The 23111-nt window shown below is 41.8% G+C and overlaps 1 protein-coding gene across 7 annotated transcripts in view; it reads right to left on the bottom strand.

Annotated features, from left to right (window-relative positions):
- Positions 1-1859: 1859 nt before the first annotated feature.
- ATP6V0A1 (ATPase H+ transporting V0 subunit a1) overlaps positions 1860-23111 on the bottom strand; it is a 62454-nt gene continuing 41202 nt past the window's right edge. For 2 of the 7 annotated variants that reach the window (XM_072111721.1, XM_072111722.1), the window contains exons 11-22: positions 21707-21857; positions 21485-21624; positions 20927-21090; positions 19942-20032; positions 19729-19847; positions 19277-19493; positions 18235-18342; positions 15406-15513; positions 10185-10283; positions 9809-9926; positions 8720-8891; positions 1860-3516 (exon numbers count right to left, since the gene is read on the bottom strand). In XM_072111721.1, coding sequence (XP_071967822.1) covers positions 3423-3516; positions 8720-8891; positions 9809-9926; positions 10185-10283; positions 15406-15513; positions 18235-18342; positions 19277-19493; positions 19729-19847; positions 19942-20032; positions 20927-21090; positions 21485-21624; positions 21707-21857 — 1581 coding nt within the window. In that variant the 3' untranslated portion in view covers positions 1860-3422. Of the gene's footprint in view, positions 3517-8719; positions 8892-9808; positions 9927-10184; positions 10284-12430; positions 12449-15405; positions 15514-18234; positions 18343-19276; positions 19494-19728; positions 19848-19941; positions 20033-20926; positions 21091-21484; positions 21625-21706; positions 21858-23111 lie in introns of all 7 variants that reach the window. The other 5 variants (XM_072111723.1, XM_072111725.1, XM_072111724.1 and 2 more) reach the window with 3 other exon arrangements.

The raw sequence follows: 23111 nt of genomic DNA, 5'->3' as shown, positions 1-23111 counted from the left end.
CATCCTCCATAGACTGTATTACACTACACAGTTTGGTGTCATCTGCAAAAATAGACACAGTGCTATTAATTCCTACCTCTATATCATTAATAAATATATTAAATAGTAGTGGGCCAAGCACAGAACCCTGGGGTACACCACTCATAACTGGTGACCATTCCGAGTAGGAATCATTGACCACAACTCTCTGGATACGATCCTTCAGCCAGTTTTCAATCCAATTGCAAATGATTTCTGCCAAACCAATAGCCCTAATTTTACCCATCAGGCGTCTATGAGGGACAGTGTCAAATGCCTTTGCAAAGTCCAAGAACACAATATCCACAGCTGCTCCTCCATCCAGGCATCTGCTCACCTCTTCATAAAAGCAGATAAGGTTAGTTTGACAACTTCTATTCTTAGTAAACCCATGCTGGTTATCACTTATTATACTATTTGATGTGACATACTCCAGTATGTAGTCTTTTACTAACCCTTCCAATACTTTCCCCACAATGGAAGTTAAGCTTACAGGCCTGTAATTGCCAGGCGAAGTTCTAGAGCCCTTTTTATATATTGGCACCACATTTGCCTTGTGCCAGTCACTTGGCACCACACCAGACATTACAGAATCCCTGAAGATTTTAGCCAGCGGTACAGCAATAACAGAACTGAGTTCTTTAAGAACTCTGGGGTGTAACCCATCTGGTCCAGGAGCTTTGTACACATTGATTTTATTGAGCTTAGATTGGATAATGTCTACATTTAGCCAGCCTAGTATATCACAGGATCCATGACCCGCACTGGCACCACCCAAGTCAGAAGTTCTCTCTTCTATTGTATAAACGGAGCTAAAAAACCTATTAAGTATCTCTGCCTTCTCCTGGTCTCCAGTCACCGATGCCCCATTTTCAGAATAAAGGGGTCCAACCTGTTGTGACCCATTTTTTTTTGCATTGATATACCTAAAAAATTTCTTGGGATTTGTTTTGCTATCTTTAGCTACCTGTCTTTCATTTTGTATTTTGGCTGATTTGATTTCTTTTTTACAGATTTTGGTAAGTTTTTTGTAAGCATTGAAAGCCTCAGGTGACCCGTCAGATTTATATTTTTTAAATGCCCTCTTTTTCTCATTAATTGCCCTTTTAACTGTAGCTGTAAGCCACGCGGGGTGTAATCTAGCCCGTCTATACTTGTTACCTATTGGAATAAATTTAGAAGTATAAAAACCCAGGATAGATTTGAATTTCTCCCATTTAACATTAGTATCACCATGTGACAGTATCTGATCCCAGTCTATATCCTGTATTGCAGCCCTGAATTTTTGGAAATTAGCCCTCTTAAAATTCGCTATTGCTTTACAGATCAGTATTGCAATAGCTCTTAGGTCTCCAATGGTGGCCGCGCAAATCACATTCATCTTGCCAGGATCCCACAATTTTGGCAGGAAAAGTGTATGCTGTATGGTGGGATCTGAAAGGAATGATCAGGCTTGTTGGATTTTAGTATACCCAATCCTTTCATTCTGAAGAATATATGTCCAGAAAGGTATTATGCCTCCTTAAAGGGGTTGTCCAGAGTTAGGTAAACATGAATACCTGCTTGCAAACCCCACACTGTTGACAATGGGCTGTGTCTGGGTATTGCAGCACATATCCATGGAAGTTAATAGGACTGATATGCAAAACCACAAACCTGTGCACAGACGGGTTAAAAAAAGCCATATTTTTTCCCAATTTTGGTTTTTCAGAAATGTATTTCAGATCTTCATGCACAGTGAGGATATATACAGTGTAATGTGTTAAAGTTTTAGCCTCTTCCAACAATGTTAAGTTATTAGGTCGGAATCAGAGCAACTAAAAACATGACAGGAGGCCATATCCTGGTTGTCATAAATAAAGGTTTATTATCACGAGGAGGGAGACTTCATTTACCGATTCACAGCAGCAGCAACAACAACAGGGTCACATCATAGGAATCTGACAATGAGGAATCACTAATGTACATGGGACAGTGACCATGGGTCAGGATCTCAGGGCCTGAAAGGTAAGTCTCCACAAGGTGGTGATGGATCAGGATCTCAGGGCCTGAACAGTAAGTGCACACAGTCTGTCGCCACCTTGTGGAGATTAAGCCAGGGTAGCAAAACCTATTCTTTCCCGGACATGGTGTGTAATAAATCTTAATGTCCCCTACTCAAGCCGCCGGATCGGGGACATTATCTGAGCACTTTAAATCTTCAGCCGCCTCTAAGAGTGGATTGGATCATTTACCTGCCTTGTAATGGGGCACTAGCAATGGATTCTGTAGTAAGTCACCCTAGGATCGTGATTAATAGGTTGTATTGTCTCCCAAAATCTTTTCCCTGTGCAAAATTATCACAGATTTACATTCGTATCCTCATTAGCATATTTCCGTGTGTCCCTGTGACAACACTTCCTGCCCCAGTGTTCAAGCTGCTCAGTATTACCAGAGGGTCATAGTACTCCCATGTAACCAGACGCCCTGGAGGTCTTGTGTGCCTGTGACAATACTGACATGACACGCTATAGGGTCAAGGGTCACAGACCCACTTATAGAATATCTGTTACTGCAACTACTGTAATGAAAGTGGAATAAAAGTTAAGAAATAGACTTTCTAGGACCCCACTACAGATCTCGTAGCGTCCCCCTTTTACAAAGCGTACCGTTTTATCTAGAACCGCCCTCCATGTTATCCTTATATGTGCACGGATATTACGAATAATCAGAATAGGAGAGGAGACACTGACACTCCGTGATAGGAAAATGACCCCCACACCCCTGCTGATCGGTGATGTTGTAGTAATAATCATAAAAGCATGCCTAGCAAATCTCACACGAGCCCACTGTGATGATCTAAGGGTTAATAGGTTGAGCCCCTTGGAGTATATTCTTTTATTATAATTGAACCTGGAGGCCAGATCTATGAAGACAAAATCTGTGTAACAGGAGGTGCTCCAAGGAGGAGCTGATTGAGATAAGTTGATCCAAAGAACCAAGTAAGACATGAGATTTGATCTTTAAGTCCAATAGTAAGGATGCAGTTTTGTGAATTACTGCAATTTAATATACAATGCAAAAAAATTAATAAAATAAAATATCCTTACTGAGCAAAATAATGAGGTAGTGGACGGGGAGGAGAAACCGGATGGATACGAGCCAACACAGAACCCTCCTGCTCTGTACAGGAGAGAATCTCATCCTACTTAGAGGGACTTGGGTGACCCCTAGTGGCCAAGGCTGGCACTCCTCCACTTCTAGAAGTGCTGCTGACTGGGGATCCTGTGTAACACACAGACTATGGACCATCATGAGACTACAGGGGCCTAGAAAGCGTGAAGGATAGGCAAGGTTTCACATCAACGCACCACAGCAAGAGAGGACAACGGGGAGACGGAGGGGCGCACTCTGGATGGTTGTTCTCAGTCATCGAATCTGCCCTCTCTGATGGTCTCAAATGAGAACGGCATGAACTTAAAACCTGTTCCGACATAGAACTTGTTCTGGAATTCCACCCTGGTGGAGAAAAGATAGAGATAGAGTTAATATGATTTATATACTGTATATTATATTATATATGGAACCCCCTATTACCCTCAAGCAATGAAAACATGTGCATGGTGTAATATGAAGTGAGCGCAGTAGGGGGCACAATTACCCCAAGTATACAGATGCTATGTGCTATATACACACTCTCACCCTGCTGCTAATATCTCAGGCCTATGTGACTTTCCACACTGCGCTGCTAATCTGCGTCTTGGAAAAGTCATTGGAAAAAATATTCACTACAAATAGCAAGGAAAGGTTCCAATGAAACGTGACTGCATTAACCCTGGATCTGCCAGCACAGATCACTACGTCCTTTATTAAAAGCCATAGCATATTGTCCATGCACTCGTCATACTGAAATGGCATGAAACACATCTTTTTTTGTTTTTGGAAATTGGGCACAGATTAAAATAATTTCAGGGTAGCGGACTACAGATGTTATGAACATAGAAGGTTGTTAAATAACCCCATGTGTCCAGTCATTTTTTTCAAAATTGTCATTGGGGGAAAAAAAAATAGTTTGAAACTACAATTATAAAATATACAGTCCCCACTTACATGCAAATTCAACTTAAGAATAAACCTATGGAACCGATCCTGTATGTAACCCGGGGACTGCCTGTATAAGGACAGCAAGCAGAGATCTAGAATAAATGCTGGCAATTGTTACAGGAAGTATATTGGAAAATTCTGTAACCTTTTATTACATATTGAAATTATTTTAACAATTTAATTATTTGCCGAATGTGGACAACCCCTTTAATCTGCACCTCAATCTTAAGGATCGAAGGCAATCTTGGATCTGTGGTAACCACTGATTAAACTTGGACATCAGAATTTACATGAGAGATGCACTTTACCCCTGCTTATAATGCTGTGTAAAGCCTTCGTGGACAATAACTTATAACATGGGATAGGGTCTAACTTGCTGAGACCTCCACAGATCACAAAAATGAGGGGCCCTTGTCGCTCCGTCAGATTAATGGAGCAGACGGCCGCGCATGTCTGTTCTGCTCTATTAATCTCTATGGAGCTGGCGGAGATCAGTGAGCGCAGCGCTCGGCGATTTCCGTCAGCTCCATAGAGATTAATGTAGCAGAACGGTCCATTAGTCTGACGGACGCCTTGTTTTCGTGATCTGTGGGGAACTCACTACTGAGACCCCACTTATCATCAAGTTAGGCCCTTCTCCTCGTGGGAAAACCTCTTTAAGCTCAACTACAGTCCTGCTACATCCATGAGGATCCATGAGTAAGTGTCCCTGGTTCATCATACTCGATAGCAGCTTTGATAGCAGTTTTCCTTTAAGTTTTGGATTAAATTTAATCTGCAGACATATCAGCTACTAGTTTCTCCTACAGATCTGTGAAGTCAGAGGCAGGAATGCTGGAGGTCTGCCATGGCTTCCACTGGCTCAATCCAAATAAGGGAATAAATCAATTTGCTTCTAGTTAGGATGAGCTGAAGAAAGTCCCGAATAAGGAGCTTTTTACAGTGACAGATTGTAAAGAGCGTCTAATACCCCATAGTCCCTGGGACCCCCTGTGTGTCCGGGTTCACATGCTCCAACTGTGGGCTGGACGCCAACCCCTTATCACTATGATGGTTTTTACATAGATTTTGGATCCGAGCTCCAGACGATTATTTGGTAAGTGAGAAACTTTATTAATGGCGTATTAAAGGGAATGTATAATATGAACACAACAAACTGCAAGGAAGAACATACACAGAGGGGATTACTGTCACCAGGAAGACATGTAGTTGATGCGTAACAATGTTTAGGTAAGTGGCATCTACATAAATTCTAGTACCCAAAGTTTACATGGAGCATCTTGCAACACACAACTACCTAGACGTCTGTAAAGTGCAGCAGTATTATGAGATTCCTGCTGGACCTGCCTTTGGACCCATAGTGCATTAGTGAGCCTTGTGCATCCATGACCCGGCAATGGTTTGTCCTTTCTTCACCTTTAGGAGGCACTAACACTGCATAACACCTAAAGTTGTGGACACGCCCTGACCCAGTCTTCTAACCATCAGAATTTTGCTTTTCTAAAGTTGCGTGCATTGTTAGGCCCCTTCCACACTAGCGTTACATTTCACGTCAGGGTGCAATGCGTGAACTGACGTTTTTGGCTGCGTTTTTGTTCCATTTTTCCTTGGAGTCATTAGCGGGTTCGCGTTTTTTTGCGTTTTCGGTGCATTTTTCACACACATTTTTTAAGTCAATGGGAGACCCGAGCATTTTTCAAAGGGACCATGGTTCGGGAATAAAATGTTTTATTTAATTGAAAAAGAATGTCTTCAGATAAGTTAGTAGATGTATGCAAACATCTGCAATCTACTCTTCACTGTTCCGCGCGTATATTATCTCCCGACAAGTTAGCAGATGTGAAGAACAGTGAAGAATAGAATAAAAACAGTGAACACAGGATCATTCAAGTGAAATACACAGTGAAAAACACAGTGAAGAATAGATTACAGATGTATGGAAACATCTGCAATGTCTTCTTCACACATATATATTGTTCTTCACATGCTATTTTGGCCGCACCGTTCCGCGTGTATCTTCCGACAAGTAAGCAGATGTGCCGAACATCTGTAATCTATTCTTCACTGTGTTTTTCACTATGTTTTTCACTTAAATGATCCAGTGTTCACTGTGTTCACTGTTTTTATTCTATTCTTCACTGTTCTTCATTGTGTTTTTTTAATTAAATGCTCGATCTCGAGCAGGGGAATTATTCATGTCACCTAGCAACCCATCCATTTAAAACGCATTGCACTCGCATTGCACTTGCAATGCTTGAGAGTGCAATGCATTTTTGATGCGTCTCCATAGACTTGAATGGGGCGCATGCTGCGATTTTGACGCGCATCAAAGCAAATGCAAGCACGCGCGTGAAAAACAACGCAAATGAGGAAAGGCCCATTGGAAACAATGGGACAGAGTGCAATGCAAGTTCTGCGCGTCAAAAGCACGTGCAGAACTCGCGCGTGAAAAACGCTAGTGTGGAAGGGGCCTTACATATAGTGGGGGGAAAAAGTATTTAGTCATCCACCAATCCTGTAATTGGTCATAGCTAGACCTCAGGTTGGTGTGAAGAAATCAACGGTGGAAGCAATAATTAGAAAATGGAAGACACTGATAATGTCCCTGGATCAGGAGCTCCACACAACATCTCACTACATGGGTGGAACCTAGTGAATGACTTGCAGAAACATGGCACCAATGTAACAAAGGCTACCGTCAGTAAACGGTTTCCTTGTGGTGTTACCAGAACATCTCCATGCTCTAGCTTCACAGGCTGTTACACTATCTCCCCCACAGCACTCCCCCCTCTCTCTGCCTGATGTAATCTCCCCCCGTGGGATAGGAGAAGTGGTCCATGAGAGGCACTCCCCAGGATCATTAGCATAATTTTAAAAGTTGATATTAGAAGGAAGGAGGCCATGGAGAGCAAATCTAAGAAGATTACCATGGTCACGGTGTCTGGATCTATGAGTAAGTGTCTCTGGTTTATCATGATGGATTTTGTAGGTAGATTTCCTTTAAAGTGGACTGTGTACTAACTCCAGATTGGGTAATAAGCATAGGTGGTGCATACTGGGTGCAGGAAGAACAAAAGGAGTCGCACATGAAGTGGTACAACTGGTTCTGTGCATATGATAGTAAAATGTGTAGTAAAATTTGCTGCTGGCACTTGTAGAGTTCTCCATGCCACAAAAGAGAGATAAAATCTTCTTTGCTGCCAATTTGCCTGTAAGATGTCAAAGAAAATCTACCATTTGCTTTTTTTTCATTGTGAACCAAACATACTTTGAGAATGCTGTAGCTACACTGAAGCAGAAACACATCTTGTTTAATCCCTGAACTAAGGGGTTTTGCTGAAAAAAACTATAATAAAATTATGCTAATGAGACTCTGGTGGTCCTGTGGCTGCTCTGGAGCTTCTCCTCTCACATTAAGCATTCACTGCTCCAATGAATGATGTAATCACTGTGTTGTCCCTGACAGGCTGAAGTAATCAATCGCTGTACCATCCCCCAGCTGCTGTGTATGAGTCACCCAGCTCAGGTTGATTAGTCCTGTCTGCACAGTTCAGGAAGCTACGTGTAATGTGCTTATGCATGGCTGGCAGTCTTCACCCAGCTTTCCCAAGGCCCTGACTTTTATAATTGTTTTTTGAGCAAAACCACTTGGATCGAGGATTAAACAGGATATTTCTGAATCAGTGTATCTACAGCATTCCCAAGATATGTGTGGTTTATAATGCATAAAAACAAATGTTAGATTTCCTTTAAATACGCCCATGTATATCATAACCCTACTTATATAGTATAGGGCCATCTGTCGGCTATAAGTTCCATCCTTGTAGCAGGTGACTCTTTAAAAATGCAGCAGCAACTTCTGCCAGTAAATTATGTGTGCGCCCATTCATCATCCGGGCGAGAGAGGGCAGGTGTGATAATTATTATACAGGACAGAGGGCACAGGAGGCTTGTTTCTTCCATGTGGCAGAGGTATGACAGGTATGTCCCACATGTACAGAAGTGACAAAGTCTCACGTTTCATTGAGATTCCTAGCTTAAATTAGAGCAGCTATATAACTGAGGACTCACGCCACCACGGAGCATGCTATATCCATCTTTTCCATGTGACAGTCCGATATTTCATTTGTGTGTATTGGTGTAAATGGTTTTAGGAAAATTAATATGGACATAAATTATGAGAATTTAGTTGACTGGGTGTTCTTTGTGCTAGGAGAGTAGGAATTGGCATAAGGACGCCGTTTTGTGTGAGTGGGCGGAGCTTAAGGGCTAATTTGCTATGTTCCCTGGCATAGGTGCACCCTGTGTTTGGACTCTGGTGTGGAGGGTTCGTGACAAATACCATTAGGAGAAAGTAGCAGAACTTCCTTAACCCGTAGTCTCCAGCCTATGGCTAAATTAGATACCCTGGAACCACCAATCACCAGCAGGAGGGTCTCAAGTCCCCCATTTCAGTCGAGCAGTGACAGCCTCATGACCCCTGTCAGGGTCAAAGCACTCAGACCCCCACCAATTTTGCAGTTTTCCCTGATCAACTGGAATAACCTGTAGATACTGACATTTCCCCTTGTTATGGTGTACAGATCAGAGACAGAAGTGCTTGGCTTTTCCTACTTACCAGTGCAGACGGAGGGCGTGCAAGAAAGCAGACAAACCCTCCATGATAAGCAAGATGGCAATGGTGAGTGTTGCAAATGCTGCAAACACAAAGACCAGGAGAATGCCACCCCCGAGGCTCTTCACATTCAGACCCACGTGCATCACCATCGTCCACAGGACCTCAGAGAGCTCTGCCAAACAATCAGAGAAACACATCATCAAATTAGAATCATTTACAAAAGTTAAACCATACCTTTCCAGATTCCACGTTATGAAAGATAATAGACCCCTTTGATGCATTTAACCTTATCTGCCCTTTCAGTATATTAGAAAATTAGTAAAAGTAATGTCCAGCAGAAATTCTTATTTTAAATAAGATGCAGAAGGGGTTAAAACAATATTACATTTTCTTTAATAATATTTCATTTACTGTATTTTTCTTTTTCCAACCGGTTTTATATTTGGTCTGTGAGAAGTTTCTGTGGCTCTTGGTCACATCACACCCAAGTTATTGTTTCATTATTATAAAATGAATGAAATATATTGGAAACTATGCAATGTCTAGTGAAACATGACACAGAATCCATTTGGGCCATGGACTAGACATAAAGCATCAGAGTGCTCCTTTAATGAAGACCTGTCAGGTCCATTTGGGACCCTAAACCAACTACAGGTCCGTAAGCACCTGTGGTTTAGGGTTCCAAATTTACCTCTTTCCATTAGTGAAAAATAAACTTTAATACTTACCTAAATGTGAGTCTGATATGTATCTTCAGATCCCCCAGTGGAACTTCCCCTTTCACATTTCGACCAGTGAAGCCGGGATAGTATCTACAGTGAAGTCGTGGGGGTACTACACTGGCTTCACTTGCCGCAATGTGCAGGCGCCAAGGGAACTAGGTAGGTACAAAGTTTATTTTTTTAAGAGGATCACTTAAAAATTGTATGGGGCAATTTGGGACACTAAACCAATGGTCCATAAGGAACTGTGGGTAGTTTAGGGTTCCAAATCACCCTAACAGGTTCCCTTGAAGTTATAATATCTGAAACTAACCTGCTGCACTTATATGATTAAAAATTCTGAATCCAAAACCAGCTCCATACTTACGGGCATGTGCCAGACTCAGGGCCCAGAGTCGGAGATATGAGGCTGTATTGGAAATGCACCCCAAACAGTATTCTATTGTATGAATGGCCTGGTTGACCACAACATCTCCAAAATTGAACTGTAAATATAAGAAGACATGGAAGCTGGTAAGGCACTGGATTTGATGATCAATGGATTTCATGTGAAGATGGAAGTGAAGGGTGCTCCAGCAGCTGCATGTTCACCAGTGATAGAAACACAACCATCCAACCCAAAGCAAGGACGGGTAGATGGTGGACCTGACCAAGAGAAGGTGACCTCTGTGTTATGGTGACCAAGTCCTCACCAGTGAGAAAACAGCACCCGTGGCTCCTGTGCCCGACACCTTTGTACTTACAGATTCCAATGTTACCGTAACAACTTCACTTTCATCCTTATCTAATTCCACAGAAGAAATGACTACAGAGTCTTCTTGATAGGAGAATTGGGAGGCAAGCTGGGGAATGGAGGGGTGACATCAGAAGACAGGGGGTGACATCCAGTAATAAGAATGTGACAGAACAGGTAGGTAGAGACAGATACGTAACCTACTGCTGTCAGACATGGTTTGGTGTTCTCAGAGCGGCCTCTTCTTACTGCGCTGAGCATGCAGTCACTAATGCAGACTTTCATAGGCTTTAGTGCGCCGTGCATGCACGTCACTAATGCAGACTTTCATAGGCTTTAGTGCTCCGAGTGGTGACATGAATGAATTGCAAGAGACTGCTGCAGAGAGTCCAAACCCAGCAAGAAACCGTAAAGTAAAGTAGGAGAGTAATGGGCTTTTTTGGAGTATTTTTGAGTCCCACTGAGGACTGAGATGAATCGGTTGCTGCTAGGACTAAAATGAATCTTGTTTCGTACACATAGAATGGAGAAAGAGTATCATTCTATATAAAACTGCTGTAGTATATGTATGTCACCACAGCACAATATCTATGACACTGTAACACAAGACTTTCACCATGATGGGGCTCTTGGTACAGGTAACAAATACTCCAGATTCTTTTACACTGCAACTTGTAAAGGAGATTCGGACAATAATTGACTTCAAGTATTTCAGACTTCAGACAGAAGATGCTTATTTACTGCAAAGATATAGTCTTATACTTCAGTCCTGATCTAATGTATACTGCCTCAAGACATTAGGCAAATTGTTGTTGATAATGTGTATCACTAGTACTGCAAGTAAAAGGTATTTGTTAGTTAAAGGTCATATCCAGCAGGATGAAATAAGCGGATATCCATTTTGTCCAAAATGTATTGTATTGCTCAAAAGTCTAAGGCCATGTTCTTATGAAAAACTTAACCTATAATGTACAGATTTTATGGACCGACCACAGTGCGGAGGATGGGACTCTGAGTATCATAGCAGGAGTCCCTGCTTCCCTGCAGAACAGCAGCTCCGCACTATAATAATGATTATTATACTGTGCTGCTGTTTAGCATATATCACTATAATACACATCCCGTCCCGGACACTCCAATCGTGAAATAGGACACTACATGGTCTGTGATTCATGGACCAACTACAGAGGTGTGTTTTAGCCCCAAGTTTCTCCTGCTGTCAGTAGTGCTACATATTTGTTATCTTGAGGCAGGATTGGATCCTTCATGTGAAAACTACTCTCTCCAGTGTTGAGCAAAGACTGAAGTGGAGTTGCTGGAGCAATGACTTGATAGCAGTAGAAGATATTATAATTATTTAAAATTTTAGACAGAATGTATATAAATAATTCTATTGCTGGACAACCCCTTTAAGGTGGCATTCCTGGCGATTTTGGAGGAGGAGGAGGAGGGAGCCTTCACCTGTAAACATTTTGATCAGGACAGGTCTCTGTAATAAATTACTATAACGCATTTCCTAGAATAAAAATTCACTTCAACCTCACAAAGCTTTTCAAAGATAAAACGTATAACAAAGACGTAACAAAATAATAAAGACACAAATTTACTACATATCATATCTCCATCACAGGTAGACGTGACACATACCACGAAGTAGCAAATAGTCACTAACTACACACACACATATTCTGTATAACACAAAATAAATACAAATCACTTGGATATATATGTATATGATTACCTATACATATATAAAATGCAGGTTTTAGATACCATACTTTTTTTATATATAGATCTATATATTATACTTGACACAGTTGTGTTAAAAGTGCAGTTTTTGAAGTTGCTGTGATATTTGTTGTAAAAACTAACACATTTTGTTGGTATAAATTATGTTAAATATAATAAATAGCAATCTACTATAGGACCAAATCGAAAAAAAATAATTAAAAAAAACTAAAAGTCATGAATTTTCAAAATTTGTGACATGAAAACTGCACTTTTAAGTCCATTAGAGAAAGCAAAGCAGCTGAGCGTCAGGGTGGGATATGAGGATGGATGTCAATGGCCTATGGATGATTCCTGGAGCCCCTTGCAAAGCCCACCAAGCACATGATAGAAATCACAAATGACATATCAGCCCTGTAATGGATAAATTAATATCATGATAAAAATAACAGAAATTGAAAAAAAAAAAAAAAAATTTCCATGAATCCTTGGCTGATTGAGGGCATGCACAATGGACGTCAGTCTTACCACTTCCTCCACGGCAGGCTTGGAATAATATAAATCCAGATTTAATACAGGGTTAAAAGAGAAAAAAGTACAGGTTAGCCATAAAATATCACTTTAAAACTTCAGTCCCTCTAAAATGGCCCTAGAATGGAAGGTAAAATGACACTGATCACAGGGATGTATAGAAGGTTAGGCTGGTTAAGTGCAATGCATCTTCTAGAATGTTGTGCTGATGGTTTATAAAATGGAAAATAATCAGTGCTTGAAAGGGTTACCAATAGTAAATGTACAAGTGGTCTATGGACTCGGAGTACTTGCAATATCATTGTAAATTACTGCAGGAAATTTCATGGGAAATAATGAATTTTATAGGTTAATCCCCTGCATCTGACAGAAGGGCGGAGCCTGACAATTTTTTCTATCCTGCAGACAAAGCAGAGGGGGGAGGGGGGGGCACTCCTGCTGCAGCCAGTTGTTTTACAGCCAGACTCAGGTCTGTAGGTAGTAGGAAGGAAGACATGGCTGAGCTCCAGGGACAAACAGAAGAATTCTTAATTTTTTTCTAAATTTTAAGGCTCCTGCCAACGACCACAGTTTTTGATCATGTGCTACCACTTGAAACTACGTTCCCATGTACATCTAGGGGCTCCTGCACATGAACGTGGTTTCCACTGCCATATAAATGAGCCAAATACAAAACTCAGACAGGTCCTATGTGTGTCTGTGTTTGCGGCTCAGTTAGTCACCACTTGCAGGGGCGGCTCTGTGCCTACAACAATGAAATCACAACAATGAAAAGTTACGTTTTCATTGTTGTAGACACAGAGCCGCTCATGCAATTGGTGACTAACTGAGCCGCAAACACAGACACACATAGGACCTGTCTGAGTTTTGTATTTGGCTCATTTATATGGCAGTGGAAACCACGGTCAATCACCATTGAGTAGCTATTGGAATATTCCTTTTGTGTATTTTTTGATGTTGAAAAGTCAGAATGTAATACTACATTCCTCCTGCATGTGGGCTCTTTCTAGAGCCTCTCCTCTAAATTTCATCTAATTTGCAAACAAATCGGAGAGATATCATGACAGATCGTTACTTGCTGCGTGCTGAGTGTAGGGGATCCTCACGTGTAGTACGTGGCCAGTGGTGTGATTGATCTGAAGCGGCTTCATGAATTAAAGGAAACCTACCGTCAGGAATCTACCTATAAAGTTAGATCCAATGGAAGGTTCATAATAACATTGAAAGCTCTAAACTGTCTTTTCCTAATCCCATAACACTGGCTAAACTGAAACAGATTTTAACTAACGTGCAAATTTTTGTCAGAAACAACTGGGACGTGTAGTAGCCTCTCTCCGGTATGCGGATCAAAGGTTACTCCTTGCCACAGTATCCAACCTCATGATCCTGCTCATGATATACAGATTGTGCATACACACATGCTGTATTTATGCTGCCGGCTTCTTCCAGTTTGCGCATGCGCAGCAGCTGTGAAGATATATGCGTGAGCTCAAAGAATCCTGTCAGCATGAATGCAGCGCATGCACAAGCTGTATATCTGTATATCAATAGCGTGCCGACGCGAAAGGAGGGACAGATAGGCTACTTCACTCCACAGTAGCCTCATATAAAGATTACATTATGAAGTGTTATAGGATTATGGATAGTTTAGGGCAGTGGTGGCGAACCTATGGCACTAGTGGCAGAGGCGGCACTCGGAGCCCTCTCTGTGGGCACGCAGGCCATCACCCCAGCATGAAGTTCACCAGGCAGGACTGAAAGAATCTTCCTACAGAATCTTCCTACAATGATAGGTGAATTTGCCCTCCCCTTTTCAACTGTGTTGGTGTTTTTAGGAGGCTGGACGATTTAAAGTTGTCATTGAACAAGGAGAGATAAATTACTGCTTAAATTGCTGCGCTGGCACTTTACAATAAATAAGCGGCTTTTGGTGTAAGTTTGGGCACTCAGGCCCTAAAAGGTTCTCCATCACTGGTTTAGGGCCTAAAATGTTAGGAACCTACCACCAGGATGAAAGACTCTCTGCAAATGAGCCTGTGGGGCTCCTGGCTCCATTAATACCTATGGAGCCTGGAGCCCCTCAGGCTCATTTGCATACTGTCCTTAATTCTGGTGGTAGATGCCCTTTAAAAGGTAGATTTCTGATGGTAGGTTACCTTTAAATTTTAACAGAAACCATGACACTGATGTGAACACAACCTATGCCAGGTAGGTCTCATAGTTGTAGATTGCTACCTGAACACAGGAGCTGTTCTTGGGCCGTGAACAACAGATCCGTGGGCAGTAGTCATCCGCGTGTAATCCGTTGTTGAGTTGCATATCAACAAAGATGGTCCGTATGTCACCCACAAAAGAAATGTCATTCGCTTGTCCCAACCTCTTGAAGGGTCACAGCATTTTATAAACTGATTCACAAATATGGATGGCACAGGGTTCATTCCGCTGTGACATCAGTATTTTTACATTTCTACAGACTTCTATGGGGGAAGGAGGGGGGGGGGGGGCTCGGGCTATAAACAAAGTCAGGGACAGAACCTGACGGAGTTTTCTACAGTCTCCAGTCTGGTTCACAGGTCCATTGAAAAAAAAAAAAAAGCGATAAAAAATAAAGCACACAGACGCAAGTCGGACTCCAAAACGTTACCACTTTTACACTACCATATATAACTCTTTCTTACACTGCTTTTTCCATCAGTCAAGGCTTTTATTTTAGGAATCGCTGAAGCCATGTTACGTTATGATGCACATTAGAGGAGAAGAGTCTTGCACATGGTAGCAGGGTCCTATGTAAGCACATCAGGGGGTAAAGGAGAAAGTTGCACAGTATACGAGGGACTGACATTTCAAAGCAATGTTCTGAGGATGACGTCTACGGGAAATTGCTCCGGCTCCTTTTGCAACACTTAGCACGTTCAAGTATTGCAGCAACTACTCACAACGAAGGAGAAAAATGACAACATAAAATGCATTACCTCCTCGCCTTCTTCCGAGTGCATGGACAGCTGATCGTGCTGAATAATTTCGGCATCTTCTTCTGTGGGACCGTTACCAACGCGGATACCTCCGAAGTTATGCGTACCCTGGATTAGTGGGTGCGGGGAGGGGTATTTATAAATCAGGGTCAGGGCTCTCAGCCAATCAGCATGCTCTATTTCCTCCAACCCCACATATAGCATCAGAAAAACCCATTGGATTAGTTCAGCCAGCTCCCAAATAGTTCCCAACAACTGGCTATTCTACACAAATCGTATCCAAGCTTGTGAATAGTCTGAACCCCAGATTAGTAGCAGTTTTTGAAAGAGAAACCCTGATTTATAATTTAATAGCGCTAATGCTACTTGCCAGTTACGCGATAAGAGGGGGTCTGCTGCCACACGCAAAATAAGAAGGCCGTGTCTGCGTCTCTTATCCCATAATATGGTGGTGGCACTAACCTTATTAACTTATAAAACACACCAGGAAAAACTAACCCACCCTCTAGGAAAGAGAACATGCTGGAATATAGCAAGACAGTACAGCTAGTAGTCAGGACAGAGAAGTTTAAAACAGACGTCACAAAGATTTACCAGAAGTATCTGACTAGTTGTAAGTGTGCAGGTTTAGAGAGAACCTGTCAGCGCCCCTGATCCAGATCAGGAAATACTAGCGTTTCTTATAAAACAGATATTCTGGAGGTTTCTTAGAACTCTGCAAAGTTCTTTTCATGTTATTCCTCCTAATTACAGTAGGTGTTACTACCTGGGTGTGTGTCCTAAATCCATTATTACCCTAACCTGTCACCGAGGATCGGAAGACTGGGAGGCCTTTTGACAAGCACAATAGCAATAATTAGTTAAAGGGTTGGACAATTATACAAAGGTTTACCAGGGTAACTATCAGACCATAACAGGGCGGCACGGTGGCTGAGTAGCACTCCTGCCTTGCAGCGCTGGGGTCCTGGGTTCGAATCCCACCTAGGTCAACATCTGCAAAGAGTTTGTATGTTCTCTCCCTGTTTGTGTGGGTTTCCTCCGGGTACTCCGGTTTCCTCCCACACTCCAAAACATACTGGTAGGTTGATTAGATTGTGAGCTCCATGGGGACAGAGACCAATTTGACATGCTTTGTGCAGCGCTGCATAATCTGTGTGCGCTATATAAAGAATTATTATTATTATTAGGGTCGCCCAAATCATAGTTACCTAAGTAAAGTTTGTTGAGATTTGTGGGTCATGTGAGTCCCCTGTATAGAGTCCTGCTGGCTTCTGGTTGATGAAGGGGGATGTGCAGACATTTCATACCCTACCTGAGGGTGCTGGTAGTTTAATGGGGTAAAAGCTAGGGACAGGTTCCCTTTAATGGTAGCTTAAGTGATGCATTGATTCTGGAAGTGCACAATTGCCTAGCTCAAAGCTGTGCTCCCATCATCATTTGTGGCAGGGGACCTGGAGGCCACTGACATTGTGTTGATTTCTAGGTTCTTGGGGATATCCAGAGGATGAAAAACATGGCTGCATTAAAAAAACACACGGCCATCGTTAATCCTTGGAATTGCAACAAAGGTCTATTCAGCTCTATACAGCTGGACTGCAGTACTGGCACAAACCATGGGCAGGGGTGGCGCTGTTTCAGGAAAAAGCAGTCATGTTTTTCATTGGACAACCCATTTAAGCTGTGCTTTACACATTGTTACAATTATTTGCCTAAAAATGTAACTAGACTTACCCTCTTCTATTACACTACATATTCTGCAGCACTTTAAATATGGGGTTATCAATGGATTTGGATTCCCAGCCAATGCTCTGGTTAGACTATCAATCTGTGTTCGGTGAGGGACCTGCACTGATCTGCTGTTCAGTAATGAGTAATGATAAAAGCTTCCACTTCACTAACATATCCATTGTAACCACTGTTTTAAACTCAACTTAATTTAGATGAAGCAAAAGGAATAGATATATACATACATACACATCACTTATAAATCATATCATATTAAAGAAGATCTACCACCAGGATCAGGGATTGTACATCAAGCACACTGACATACTGGTGTGTGCTCCCTCTGGCAGGATCTGCTGTTATTTTAGCTTCTTATGCCCTGGTTTTTACATTAAAAAAAGGCTTTAATCTAGGCATTAAAGGGGTTATCCGGTTATAAAAAATTACTTAGGGCCGGGCTGGGGTGGGCTATTTAAAAATAATAAACGTTTTTACAGGGGCACAGAAGCCGCGCAAAGGGAGCTTCCGGTCCGGGATGTGGCTGGCTCCTCCCATCTGTCCCCATCTCTCAGTGTTGTAAGCGCTGGGAGATAGTGTCGGATAGGAGCTTCCGGCCGGCGCACAGATGAGACGGGCCGCAGCACGGGACATCAGCAGCGCTGAGGTGGCAAGTACACGTTTATTATTTTTTAATAGCCCACCCCAGCCCGGCCATAAGTACATTTTTACACCCGGATAACCCCTTTTATGGAGCTTGGTTGCATAATTTGGAGCTCATTTTCATAATTGTTAAAATAAAATGAAAAACAAGGGCATATCAAGTATAAAGACAAGCAGATCCTTGCAGAGGGGGTGCACACCAGTATGTCAGTGTGCTTGGCTTACAATCCTTCATCCTGTTGGAAGATGTCTTGTACGGCCTGATCATGTGACTATGAGACCGGGTTAGGTGCCAGATGTGTCAGTGCATGTATACATTTTGAAAGACAAGAGTCCTTGCCACCTGCAGGGTCACGCTATATAACTAAGAAGCAGACCCCATGTGACGGAGCGGTGGTAAGGTATTGGCACAGCAAAAAGGGTTTATTCGTGCACGGTACTCACCAAGTGTTTCCTCCTGAGGTACTGTTGGCGCAGCATGAGCGGTTTAAGGACCAGCATCCAAGGCACACAGAGGAAAGCACATACAACTAGGAAACACTGCAGTCCTTTCTGGAAGACACAAGTTTACAACACTCAAGACATACCAGGACATGTAACCCATGCCATCACATACACCAGCAGACAGTAAGTGCCGCTCACATGTAAACATTTATACAGATACCTATAGCTCTGCTTCTAAAAGAGACCCAACACTATAACAGATGTGTCCGTTTTAGTAAATTTTTGTATTTCTCTTACAATAATTTAGATACTATTTCTTAGAACTCTTCTAATTTAGTTATTCCTACCAGGAAATCAAAATGGTGCTGTGTGCCAATATTTCTTAGATTTTAATATAACAGGGAATCTGTCAACAGTGTTGACCAAACAAGACTGAAGCCAGTATTAGGTAGTGGCCTGTGAAATCTGTGTAACCATACCTTTGTGTATGGTTTTAGTAGCAGCAGGACTGTTCTACTATAGAAATTATAATACGTTGAGAAAATTGTAGAAGTACCGTGTTAGCCAGGAAAAATCAAAATTCTGACGTAAATACTTTTGTGTAAAAACTACAAAAGTGCTACAAAAGGAATAGATAGGCATTTATATTCCAGGTTTGTAGCTGGGCTTGGAGCACTATGGTGCACCGATGTGTGAGATCTCTTCACTGAACAGAGCACAGCCTCTACCCCTGAGTAACTGTATGATTCAAATAGAAGCTGCTACATCAGAGGAGAGAGGCAGCAGTACAGTGAAGAGATCTCACACACCGGTGCACCAGAATCTTCTGTATCCAGCTACAATCCTGGAATACAAATGCAATTTTCTATTGCTACTACCAAGTTATGCCCATACAGGTATGGTTACAAAAACCTCCTGGGCTGCTCGCTAATACGGTCTGCAGCTTTTTATGGTCCAGACAGAGGACAGTTTCCCTTAAATGGTTTTGGATAAAAACAAGTCCCCCAATTTTTTAACCCCACATCCACTACAATGCACTTACCTGTCCACTATAAAGCATAGGAAGAGATGTATCTGAGTAGTTAAAGAGGAACATGTTGATGAAGTGAATGAGGAGACTTGGAGCAAATCTTGAGGTGGAGGCATCATAGGCACACCACTTGAAAAGTATAAGGATGACCAAATAACCAAACAGTGACGCCATGAAGATCATTTCTGGTATAAACCCAAGATAAATGTTCAGAGGCTTCTTGAAATATCTAGAAATGAAACAAAAAACTCATGATATCTTTGGTATGCAACGAAGGCATTTCTAGATCCAACATAGATAGATATGTGACATTCAAATGTATGATACAAGGCGGACCAGATCTAATACAGAGACAGCTGCTGCTAATACAGGGAATCCAAGTAGAGGACCCCCACAATGAGGACCATATTCCATGATAGACAGGGTGTGTGTAGAGAGCAAACATCTGTAGCATATATACGTACATATGGTTTAAAAGGCTGAGAGTGACCCCAAAAAGCATATGTATGATCCCGAGGACAACAGACATTTTCATTTTGAAGGAGTTCAGGAAGGTCAGTTTGTTAGTTGCGATGCTCCAAATCTGTGGAGAAAAATTAAAAAATGTTCCTTTTTCACCTTTCATCAGACTATAAAAAGGCATTTATTAACATTCAGCAATGGGTAGGTTTTCTTACCGGATCAATTCCAAATGGATAAGGTCCATTGAACACTCCATTAACATCTGGATTCAGCTGCAGGACAGGTGCAGTCTTAAGCAGTTCTTCCCTAAATGATAAGAATATTTATATTTTAGAACAGACGATGTCATTGCTAGAGGCCTGTGCCTTGTGTTCTCCACAAGAAGGTACTACAGTGTGAACCGAGTCCTAGGGCAATGCATAGATGATACCAATGGCATTTTATTCATTCTATATAAGCTACTTTAGATAAGTATGTTAATAATAAATTAATGGTAGAGTAGACATACTAGGGAGCTGAAGATATTTTTCCTTTGTGAAGTAGATGGTCATACTTTAATAATAATAATTCCTTTATTTATATAGCGCACAAGGATTACACAGCGCTGCACAGAACTTGACAAATCAGTCCCTGTCTCCAATGGGGCTCACAATCTAATCAGCCTACCAGTATGTTTTGGAGTGTGGGAGGAAACCGGAGGACCAGGAGGAAACCCACACATACACGGAGAGAATATACAGACTCTTTGCAGATGTTGACCTGGGTGGGAACTGAACTCAGAACTGCAAGGCTGCAGTGCTACCCACTGAGCCACCGTGCTGCATATGTTTTAGTACTACTAGCATTGTTGCCGCAGATGGACTAACACTAAATGTATCGACTATGTAAGTTCAGCCCAATCCATATTATAGGTAATAAGAAGCTGAGAGGTGAGGATATGACTGAAGCTCTCAGGTCTAATGATTGTGGTGGTACCAGCAGTCAGACACTCACCATTCAGACTTTTAATCCCTATCCTGTGGATAAAGGATAACTTATAATTGATCCAGCCCCTTTAATAAGTGCAGTAGTCACACAATATAGGAGTCACCCTGAGAATTATCCTATATTTATATAAAATATTGGAATTTCTAGATATGTGGAAAAAAAAATTGTGATGGAATTACGGCACACACTTCCTGAGTACTGTCTGATACTCACGTCCAATTGGCCTTTGGGCTGGTAAACATTGGCCTAACGCTCCAGGACGAACCAAAGAGATTGAGAGCCTTAGAAAAGCAGTCATTGTAGATAAGGCCAGTGTAGACGGAGAAGATGCCCATCAGAAGGATGATGTACCGACCACTGAACACCATGTTGAAGAGCTGGAAAGAAAGGAGGTCGAGAGGTCAATTTCTTCAAGTAGCCTAGGCCTAAAAGATCAATTTTCAATAAACGTCTGGTGGTCATCCCGAAAACGGTTGACTGTAGTTGACTAGTGGGGGTGTGGGATTTTCCTATTAATATAGAGGATCAATATCAGAGGCCCCAGTATAGCAACAGTGAAAGCAATTCCCAACATCTGATGTCATGGATAAGCTGTTATTCCCAATAAGATTCAAGATTTCTTAGACACAAATTCATTATAATAACTTGTATCAATTGGGTACTTTATAGCTATTATTATATTCTGTATAATATAATAATAATAATATTAATTTATTTATATGGCTCCATCAAATTCCACAGCGCTTTACAAATCATATAAGACTAACTTGCCTCATTATCTGTTTTCTGAGAAAGAATTCGGCTTTCCCTTACGACCATCCAAACGGCAAACAGGGTCATCAGGATTCCATGGCCAAAGTCACCGAACATCACAGCAAACAGGAAAGGGAAAGTTATAATTGTATAAGGAGCTATAAAAAGAAAAAAACATACTTGTTATTTATCTGTTATATGTATAATAAACCTTTTTAGACCTTTAGGAGAAAGATTTACCTGGATTTATCTCCCGGTAACTGCTAATGCCATAGGCATCAACAAGATTCTGGAAACCGTATGTGAACTTGTTGGTCTTGTTGTAAGTTGGAGGGGTTTGGTTGGTTTGCATCCTATTCAGGATAGAAGGGACAGTAGATCCGCTATGCTCCTGAAAATAAACATTTTTTTACATGGATATTGATAAATGTATGAAATCATAATGCAATATCTTTCCATCATTAAATAACCTTTCCGCAGGAGGAGTCATCAATATCAGATTGCTGGAGGTCAGACGCACCAGAATCCCTCCTAAATCTGGTGATTCTGGCTTCCCCTCAAATAAGGAGCTAAGATTTACCACTACACAGAGAATGGAGCTGTCCTTTCAGCTAGATTTTCTGTGTAGATTCCAGTGCTGCAGAATCATCATCATTTAGATGGGAGATGCCTTTAAAGGAAACCTACCACTTGAAGTGGCAGGTATAAGAGGGAACTACCGAGCACCAGCTGTATCGCGGTTTAAAACACTTTTTAAACCTTATAGCTGAAGCTGCTTTGGCGCAGGGAGGTATGCGCTCGGCGCTTACCATGCGCGCAACTACATAGGAAGTGAAGGAGAGCCGCGCGTATGGTAAGCACCGAGCGCGTACCTCCCTGCACCGAAGCAGCTTCAGCTATAAAGTTTAAAACGTGTTTTAAACCGTGATACAGCGGTTTAAAACACTAACAAAAATAAGCTCCGGCACCAGCTCTCCCTGAGCTGGTGCTCGGTAGTTCCCTCTTATACCTGCCACTTCAAGTGGTAGGTTTCCTTTAAAGGGAATCTATCAGCAGCTTGGACCATACAAAGCTGTAGACAGTGTTATAGTCCCTAGAGATCTGTGTAATCATAGCTTTGTGTATGTTGATAGTAGTGACTGGACTGTGAAAAGTGCAGTTATAATCCAGGTTTGCCGTTCTTTCTAATATCTGGGTGGGACTTTCAGCATGAAGAGCTTTCTGCTCTCAGCACTATACACATTTCCTCCCCTCTGCTAAGAGTAGAAGCAGTATCTGGATTTTGGATGGATACAGTAGCCATTAAGAGTAGAGGGGAGGGGCTGTGGAACAGTTCACTGCAGGAGCTGAAAACCTGGATTAAAAGTTCAAGGTTCGGTCCTGCACAGAGATCTCCAAAGTCTATGCTTAGGACTGTCTGCAGTTTTTTACTGTCAAAACTGATGATGGATTCTCTTTAAGAATTGAACCTGTTGCTACAGACTTGTAGTAATGTACTTGAGAAACAATGTTCACTGTGTATGCATTAAAACATAACTATAACCAGTATGAGAGGAAACCGCTGACAGTTTTAATGCAATCCATTTCCCTTCATTTTGGCCAAGTTTAAGGGTAATTGTTTGCCTCAGGCGTGGCAGTGGTTTAA

Source organism: Engystomops pustulosus, chromosome 6, assembly GCF_040894005.1.
Source record: "Engystomops pustulosus chromosome 6, aEngPut4.maternal, whole genome shotgun sequence".
Classification (NCBI taxonomy): domain Eukaryota; kingdom Metazoa; phylum Chordata; class Amphibia; order Anura; family Leptodactylidae; genus Engystomops; species Engystomops pustulosus.
The sequence above is the reverse complement of the archived record's forward strand: the minus strand, read 5'-3'. Positions and strand labels throughout refer to the sequence as shown.